General features: G+C 46.6%; 1 protein-coding gene across 1 annotated transcript; it reads right to left on the reverse strand.

Moving 5' to 3' along the window:
* Positions 1-5,029: 5,029 nt before the first annotated feature.
* LOC124264130 (agglutinin-like protein 2) lies at positions 5,030-8,139 on the reverse strand. The gene is made up of 2 exons (XM_046698855.1): positions 8,072-8,139; positions 5,030-7,160 (listed from the first exon to the last, which is right to left on the reverse strand). The coding sequence occupies exons 1-2, from the start codon at positions 8,137-8,139 to the stop codon at positions 5,030-5,032; spliced, it is 2,199 nt and encodes a 732-aa protein (XP_046554811.1).
* Between the last annotated feature and the right edge of the window lie 1,523 nt (positions 8,140-9,662).

Here is a 9,662-nt window from a genome sequence, read left to right on the forward strand (position 1 = left end):
TAAATATAATACGTTGCTAGGAGACTAACGTTCTAAATCAATATATCTTCTTTATGGAAACACACACAAGATATTCCAGATAATTGGTTTTAGATACAGATGTGGACAATATGTAGGGAGGGCTACTCTTTAGTTTCCCAGGAAAATTACAGAGTGTCTTATAAGTCATTTTCATATTAAATGGGAACTGCTCTGTCATACATAAATGCTCATTTCGCCTGAACAAGTAAAACATCTAACGCCGTCTAAGAGAACAACATCCCGCTATTAAGTCCTGGCGGAACTATTTGAGAGGGAACCCGCACTTGTGATACACAGAACATTAGTTTTTCAGAAGCTATCTTTTCAGCCAACAGTTTAAATGAGAGTACTTCATGTAAAACGTCTGTTGCTTTAAACACGGAGAACGGAGAAAAATTATAGAGATCATTCGCGGTACTTGATGGAATCCTGCATGTGGAAGACATCCCAGATGCTGGCAGTGAAGAAGCATTAGCAGGCAATCGATGGGTGTACGAGCCCTTTCACTAAAACAAACCGTGCTAATTATTGCCTGTCGTACATGAGGCCACCCAGGGGCGGCTGGAAAACACACAGCCTCATTCCAGCTTGAGTAAATCGATTGTATAATCTCTTATGTAAGTAGAAGCGATCATGTGCTACCAGAGTTGTGGTCGAGGCTTGTTGGGAGATGCAGTAGGTGCTGGGCGAACTCCCAGGCAAGGGAGCATGTGTGCCATTTCAGATATTTACAAACTTAAAATCCAAATTTAAATTGAAAATACCGAAATCATACCCTCTAGAATTAACATGAAGAAATAGGACAGTTACTGCTTGTTTATTAACTAAGCAACATTTCCCAAATGGATGTTCCATATCGTCATGTTACGATCTCACAAATCTCTATATCTAACGGGTGATCGTAGTAGAAGTGATTATATGTACTTCATATCCGGTATTAAACTTAATTAAATGCTTGTCATTCAGTGCGATGAATCATTTGAATCATTGACAGAACTGAAAGTTACTGGAGTACACGTCCATGTCGATGGGCCTCGCCAGGCTAACGTAAACGACCTGACAAAAGCTGGCGGTTATCTCCCTTGCATTCAGTCTGTTTAGCGTGCGTGCTTGACCCTGGCCACACCAGTTCGGCTGGTTCGAACACACAAGACCAATTAGTCAGTTTCCTGAGTGGCAATGAAGCTGGTACGACCGTGTGTGTGTCGCAACAACCCCAAAACCAGGACACTTATCACATCTCAATACTGGCTTGGCTTTGATATGCAGAACACCCAGTTGAGTACTTGAGGAGCAGAGAGGGACGTGGGCAGTGATGCAGGGCAAATCTGTTCTTCATATCATACAGGACTTCATATAACCTCCATGTAGGCGAGTCTAGGTAGTAGGTATTTGCACCAACACGCCAGTTATTTGGAGTCATGAGATCAGATAGCGCTATAACCTAGTAATGAAACGAGTAAAGTTGGGAAATTCGTGTCAGCCGTGATCACCGGAAAATATCGGTGCCCATATGAAGACGACCTCGTTACTCTCCCAAAGTTGATGAACCGAAGCTGATGAACACAAAGTTGATGAACACATGAGGAGTATTGGCTGATGATGGCGATTGGGTGTGTGACGAGTTATTATCACTAATTAATAATCATAATAATCATAGATTGTGAACTGGGTTGTTCATTAATAACTGGGTTGTTAGGGAGAGGGTGGAGTGTTCCAGAGTGCGACATCACCTACAGTGTTCAACCCTGCATGTCACCACACGTTTGGTAGCGAGACCAGGTTGTGTGTGTTCAACCAAACCATCCCCATGTCCCCACCTTTGTATATGCGCCGCAAGAGGGCGTCCCGGGTCCTCGCTATCAGGAGCAGCATGAGATACGTAGATACGTGTTCAGGCCTGCTTCCCCCTGAATGGTGAGCCCGGAGATTAACGCTTCTTCCTCCCCGTGTTACAGTAGTATAGGGATCAGATGTGATCAGACTGTATCTGTGGTGGGTGTGGTTTCATGGCTGGCTGAGTGACTGCGAATGAAGATTTCAGTTACAATGATCAGTAACTGTGTCGGGATGCGATACAATGTTTGAACTCCCAGCACGTCTAATAGGTTTAATAGTATGCCAGGAACGCGACCTCCGGAGATATGTAAAATGTCACAACCTGGCTGTTGAAACAAGTTAGATTGATTGCAAAGGTCACGACATCTGGAAATAGCCGGTCACGTGAGTTCTCATACCTATTACCCTAAGGCGAGGACAGCTGACCACACCAGACGAGGGGGTATCTGTTTGTCCGCGATAAACCTGTCCCGACATGGTGGCTATTTAATCTGAAAATCCGTTGTATCTCCGATATACCATTGCCTATCTATCGTCTATCTATCAGCCACACTACGTACATATGTAACACTCTGCCCTGCGGGCTCCATGGGGGTCGCGACGGGAGAGTGAACTCTTAGGATTGATATTTTACACTTACGTCACCGTGCTATGCCTGCCCATTGTTCTGATTGTGTCTCTTATCAGCCCTGATGTGTACACATGCAGACGAAGGACGTACTTGTGGCACGATCCGTATCAAAGATGCACAGAAAGAATACTGAACTCATTACAGTGTCACGTCACGTACAAGTGCCCAAAGTATGTATGTATGGGTATGTTTTCTGATGTAACAGGAGGTCACGCAGGTATCTGTTGTATCTCAACAACAGAGGGGTGGCAGTGGTCGGTGTGTGTGTGTGTGAAGGGGGGGTGGGGTGGGGTGGTGGAGCCACATTTCACCAACAGTGGGAGGGGAGCTGACTGGGTGGACCTCAATCTCCGTGCCGATTTCTTTTACGAAAGATGTCTATTATGCGATGGAACTCTGACTGAATATAAATAATGTCTAATCTTGTCACCAGCGCTTACAAGCGCAGGTTTCCACATCACGTAGTGTTTTATTCACGAGTGCTGGTGATGTATATGAATACATGAATATATGCTAAAGTATCACTTGCCAGCTAAGAGGAAAGTTGTAGTTTGTGATTCCAACTGTTTGGACACACCATAAAACGTAACCATATTTTCTCAACTAAATTTTCCTTTGACTTTTGGAATTTATTCCCTGTCCCAGATTATCGTTTGGAATAAGCATGAGTGTTTTGTATACGAGTGGAAGGGATGGATAAATGAAATCATAATGTCATTGTCGCGCTGTCGTTCAGGAAAACGTTTGGAAAATCGAAGCGAGTCTCAGAAACGCAGCCAATAAGCCAGCGGCTGCCGACCGTCAGCATGGCGATGGTGGCGCTAGAGCACGTGCTGCCGCCATCAAGATGAATCTCTATTGATCCAACACAGCAAACTGCTCATGTAATTTCCTACCGGCAAAAGAAGCGAAACGAAACTTGGATTCACCAATGACCAACGATTTCTCAGATAACACTGTGGTTTTAATTTCCTTTCGGCTATTAATACGAAACAAAACCGGTGACGCTCGCGCTTGCTCGTATGGAATGAACGATCTTTTCTGGAAGGGGAAATTTTGTCTGAATTAAGAAAGTAAACTGTTCTCTACTTTTCAGATGGTTTCAATAAAAACGGAAATTCGAAAATTTAGTTCCGGATCTCAGTTCAAAAGGTCAACAACTCTCTCCACAGAGGGCGACGGCCTGGTTCGACATCGATTTCCCTAAGCTGGGATGAGTTGAAGACATGGTCAGGTAGAACAGACTCACCAACTGTCCATGTTACAGTTTACAACATATTACATCGAATTCACACACTTTTGTTTCAAAGTATTGCTTTAGTGTCTTCACCCCTTACTTGTAGGGTAAACTATCGACATGTATCAGAGTGACAACGTGACATGTGCACAAAAGCCCGTTTCTACACAAGTTAACTTGATTCCGTCCTAGTGGACATACATGCATAATGTGACGACATGCTGGCCACACGGCATGTGTATGATGGCATTGTTTCAGTATCACAAATGTGAAGCATGCAGCGGGAACTAATCTCTGTCCGATCATTGTGCGACCTTTGAAAGTAAACCAAATCGCCATCAGCAAGGAACACAAGTCACACACCAAGCCGGCTATCGGGAACAAGGACTGTTTGTAATAGCGGAGCAATCTATGCTGTTGTGTCGTGACGAGGCATGCTTTTTCACCTTTGTCTGTTTGAAGAGCGTGCTTATCTTACGTCCACCATATTTAAAGAAGCCTCCGCAGAGGAGAGTCAATATTGAGTCAGCGCCATCTTTTCAAACCTCATTTATGACTATCAGTCCGCGCTAATTATTTGAGATATGGTGTATGCCACTAGTAGGCTAATTAGGAGAAAGGGGTAAGATATTTCCTGGTTAGATATTCAGCAATGATTACCACTATATTGATTATGAAACTGAATAATTTAATTGATAATGTTAAAAACATGGACCAAGTAGTTTCACAGAGAATAATGATGACGGGATTACAGTTACTTCACCGCACATGCATATTGAAAACTGAATAACATTATTGAACGACAGCTACTCGGAATAATCAACGCATCTGTGCTGAATTCAACAAAAGGTACAACTCACCTACACTTGACCACTGCAGGGAGTCAGGCAATAATCCCCTCACACAGAATCCGGGATAATCCGTGCAATACGGCGTCAGTCTGTAAGAGAGAGAGGGCACTTGAAACATACAGTGTGGTATAGCGAGGTGTATAGACTGCGGGCAGTGCTACAGTATCACGGTGTCGCTGTAACGTCTGGGTACGGCGTCATCTGCATCCTCACATTGAAGAAAAAGGACAAAACTGCAACATACATAACAATCATAGCACATGCCCGACCTATAATGGGGAGACTGCTGGTGTGTGGGCGTGGTAGATGTCGCAGGTAGTGCCGCACACGCTGTCACGTACACAGACGTGCATATTGTACCAAACAAAACAGACATGCCTAGGTTGTAGATGAGTGAACAGCATCTGTATATCACTCAACAAATAAGACGTGTAATGTTTCAGAGAGGAATTACTGAAGTAAGTGAAACCGTGACACGAGGTAGTGATGCTGCGGTAGGCGACACCGTGACGCGAGGTGTTGATGCTGCAGTAGGCGACACCGTGACGCGAGGTGCTGATGCTGCAGTAGTCGACACCGTGACGCGAGGTGGTGATGCTGCAGTAGGCGACACCGTGACGCGAGGTGTTGATGCTGCAGTAGGCGACACCGTGACGCTATAGGTGCTGATGCTGCAGTAGGCGACACGGTGACGCGAGGTGTTGATGCTGCAGTAGTTGATACCGTGACGCGAGGTGGAGATGCTGCAGTAGTTGATACCGTGACGTGAGATGTTGATGCTGCAGTAGGCGACACCGTGACGTGAGGTGTTGATGCTGCAGTAGTTGATATCGTGACGCGAGGTGGTGATGCTGCAGTAGTTGATACCGTGACGTGAGGTGTTGATGCTGCAGTAGGCGACACCGTGACGCGAGGTGTTGATGCTGCAGTAGGCGACATCGTGACGCGAGGTGGTGATGCTGCAGTAGTTGATACCGTGACGTGAGGTGGTGATGCTGCAGTAGGCGACACCGTGACGCGAGGTGGTGATGCTGCAGTAGTTGATACCGTGACGCGAGGTGGTGATGCTGCAGTAGTTGATACCGTGACGCGAGGTGGTGATGCTGCAGTAGGCGACACCGTGACGTGAGGTGTTGATGCTGCAGTAGGCGACACCGTGACGCGAGGTGGTGATGCTGCAGTAGGCGATACCGTGACGTGAGGTGGTGATGCTGCAGTAGTTGACACCGTGACGTGAGGTGGTGATGCTGCAGTAGTTGATACCGTGACGTGAGGTGTTGATGCTGCAGAAGGCGTGACACCGTGACGTGAGGTGGTGATGCTGCAGTTGTTGACACCGTGACGTGAGGTGGTGATGCTGCAGTAGTTGATACCGTGACGCGAGGTGGTGATGCTGCAGTAGTTGATACCGTGACGTGAGGTGGTGATGCTGCAGTAGTTGATACCGTGACGTGAGGTGGTGATGCTGCAGTAGTTGATACCGTGACGTGAGGTGGTGATGCTGCAGTAGTTGATACCGTGACGTGAGATGTTGATCCTGCAGTAGGCGACACCGTGACGTGAGGTGGTGATGCTGCAGTAGTTGATACCGTGGCGTGAGGTGGTGATGCTGCAGTAGTTGATACCGTGACGTGAGGTGTTGATGCTGCAGTAGGCAACACCGTGACGTGAGGTGGTGATGCTGCAGTAGTTGATACCGTGACGCGAGATGTTGATGCTGCAGTAGGCGACACCGTGACGCGAGGTGGTGATGCTGCAGTAGGCGATACCGTGACGTGAGGTGGTGATGCTGCAGTAGTTGACACCGTGACGTGAGGTGGTGATGCTGCAGTAGTTGATACCGTGACGTGAGGTGTTGATGCTGCAGAAGGCAACACCGTGACGTGAGGTGGTGATGCTGCAGTAGTTGACACCGTGACGTGAGGTGGTGATGCTGCAGTAGTTGATACCGTGACGCGAGGTGGTGATGCTGCAGTAGTTGATACCGTGACGTGAGGTGGTGATGCTGCAGTAGTTGATACCGTGACGTGAGGTGGTGATGCTGCAGTAGTTGACACCGTGACGTGAGGTGGTGATGCTGCAGTAGTTGATACCGTGACGTGAGTTGTTGATACTGCAGTAGGCGACACCGTGACGTGAGGTGGTGATGCTGCAGTAGTTGACACCGTGGCGTGAGGTGGTGATGCTGCAGTAGTTGATACCGTGACGTGAGGTGTTGATGCTGCAGTAGGCGACACCGTGACGTGAGGTGGTGATGCTGCAGTAGTTGATACCGTGACGCGAAATGTTGATGCTGCAGTAGTTGATACCTAGACGTGAGGTGGTGATGCTGCAGTAGTTGATACCTTGACGTGAGTTGTTGATGCTGCAGTAGGCGACACCGTGACGTGAGGTGGTGATGCTGCAGTAGTTGACACCGTGGCGTGAGGTGGTGATGCTGCAGTAGTTGATACCGTGACGTGAGGTGTTGATGCTGCAGTAGTTGACACCGTGACGTGAGGTGGTGATGCTGCAGTAGTTGATACCGTGACGCAAGGTGGTGATGCTGCAGTAGGCGACACCGTGACGTGAGGTGCTGAGGCTGCAGTAGTCGACACACTGACGTCAGCTGGCGATGCTGCAGTACCAACACCGTGACGGCAGGCGGGGATGGAGGCGTTGTGGCTACTGGCCAGCACAGCGAGGGATGAGGCACATTGACAAATTGTACTTGTAAAAACTAGCGAGTGAGATTGGAGTAGGGTAGTCTTTCTTTGAGAAAGAACAAATTGGACGTTCTTCTTCCATTACGCTACTTGTTGAGGCGGGCGATGTGATGTTGAGATCCCATTATATTTGCTACAAATCGGAACCTGCTAACTATAGAGGTTAATGGATGATCGCCTCTCAGACTAATGTGTGCACGCAGGTGGCCCTTGCGTAATGTAATATATCCTAATTCCTTGCTGCACCGTCACTGTGGGGAGCTGCTCTACACTTGTGTCGCCGGAGCTGAACACACGTCGATGCTCCGTCATAGTTTATGTTGCGCTGTAGCAATGTTGCTGATATTCCAGTTCCACACCAGCTGGAGGTTTAATCCCATACACACCACATGCATATTCTGACACACCAGCCGAATATCAATATCGTGTTCAGATTTGGAGTTATATGTCGCTGGTGGGATCCGAGAACATGTACGCGATTGAAAGACTTTCCCTACGTACTAAGACCTGCCTTACACAGAATTGCGTGCAACTTGACTGGGTTAGTTTTGACGTGCCATTAAACATTATGACGTCATGATGTCCGGCTGCCGGTGGGGGTGGTGGTTTCGGTGGGGTTATGTTTGGGAGGGATAGTCACAAGCCATCCGTCGTTACCATCTAGCATTCAAATTATGACCATTCAATAATGAATGACGGGGACGGACATAAAACCTACCTCGACGGCTATTTGATAGTATTTATGTTGACAAACACACCTGCTGCACTTATATAGTGGACGCATTGCCACGTTGCTATAGACCAGCTCTGCTTCACCAGAATCTTCTTCTTGGCTAACAGGGGCGTAGCTACCATTATTGAAAAAAGCCCGGCTTACACATGTTTTTTTTCTATGAAAGTTGGACAAGCCCTCAATACTATTTAAATATATAGCTTTGCAACCTATCGGGCTTACGCGAAAACAAATGGCTTGCTCCGCGCCGTGTCTAACTGACGTACTGTGCACTTTCCACACTCGTCTGGGTTCATTACACGGCTGTTGACATGGTAACTGGCGAATGGTGGGTCTCGTTTCTAATTGAGTTTATTTGATGGTGATCTGTTATTACATTTTCAGAGGTTTCAAATCAATCATTTTGATTTGCAGAAAACAAACAGTGATCTTAGATTCCCGTACTGTATGTTCCCACAGATGTCCTGGTTCTCCGAGGTATATCTACCTATACCGTTCCTAGTTCTCCGTGGTATATGCACCTATAACGTTCCTGGTTCTCCGAGGTATATGCACCTTTAACGTTCCTGGTATATGCACCTATCTCCGAAGTATATGCACCTGTAACGTTCCTGTTTCTCCAAAGTATATGCACCTGTAACGTTCCTGGTTCTCAAAAGTCTATGCACCTGTAACGTTCCTGTTTCCCCGAAGTATATGCACCTGTAACGTTCCTGGTTCTCCGAGGTATATGCACCTGTAACGATCCTGGTTCTCCGAGGTATATCCACCTGTAACGTTCCTGTTTCTCCAAAGTCTATGCACCTGTAACGTTTCTGGTTCTCCGAGGTATATGCACCTGTAACGTTCCTGGTTCTCCGAGGTATATGCACCTGTAACGTTCCTGGTTCTCCGAGGTATATGCACCTGCAATGTTCCTGGTTCTCCGAGGTATGTGTACCTATTAAGTATATTCTAAAACCAACAACCTTAAATAATCGTAATGCTTAATGCTTAATGTTGAATGTGGGTGCAAAGTTCCATGACGAAACATTCAACGGTTTATGAGTTATGCTTCAAAGGCGAAACGTGAAGAACAGTAGTGAGAAGGAAGGAGCCTGTTTCCTATCACCCAAAACTATATTTATACTATTGGTTACTAATGGTAACTATGTTTATGTCCAACAAAATGTTTACAAGTGTCTCAGTCACATTAGAAAGTTCCACTTGTCCATAACCTTTTCTAAAACAAGAAAGATTCATATCTTTTGCATACGCCGATCCGATCTCGTTCGAAATCAACTAATGAAAAGTATTTTAAATACAGTCTTCCTTTGGATTATTTATCATGTTCAATAGAAGAAATGACGGAAGTTCATGTAACAGCATCGTCTTATAGTGGGGCGCAGAGTTCCTCTAGACATTGAGCTGGGTGCACCATCGCCCACGTTGCGCCCATCCGTGATGAGTACGCCTGTCCCAGGCACTGTCTGTGGGTGAGAGTCTAATCTACAACGGAATTACCACTTTTGTACAGCACTAACACGTAATCGTTTGGCGTAAAAACAAAATGGCTGTTCCCCAGCGCAATTACCTCGGCGAGTTGCGAGACCTGACCAAAGTTGCATAGCGCAAGAAAGAGAGTTGACACTAAAGGAAGACAACT

Source organism: Haliotis rubra, unplaced genomic scaffold (genome assembly GCF_003918875.1).
Source record: "Haliotis rubra isolate DU_JTF1 unplaced genomic scaffold, ASM391887v1 Scf1203, whole genome shotgun sequence".
NCBI classification, from domain to species: Eukaryota; Metazoa; Mollusca; class Gastropoda; order Lepetellida; family Haliotidae; genus Haliotis; species Haliotis rubra.

Bases quoted from the DNA above. Each gene is read 5' to 3' on its own strand.
- LOC124264130 (XM_046698855.1), bottom strand. From the start codon at position 8,139: ATGGTAGCTACGCCCCTGTTAGCCAAGAAGAAGATTCTGGTGAAGCAG. The intron at 7,161-8,071 runs GCAATGCGTCCA...CGACTACTGCAG, and splicing joins AGCTGGTCTATAGCAACGTG to CCTCAGCACCTCACGTCACG.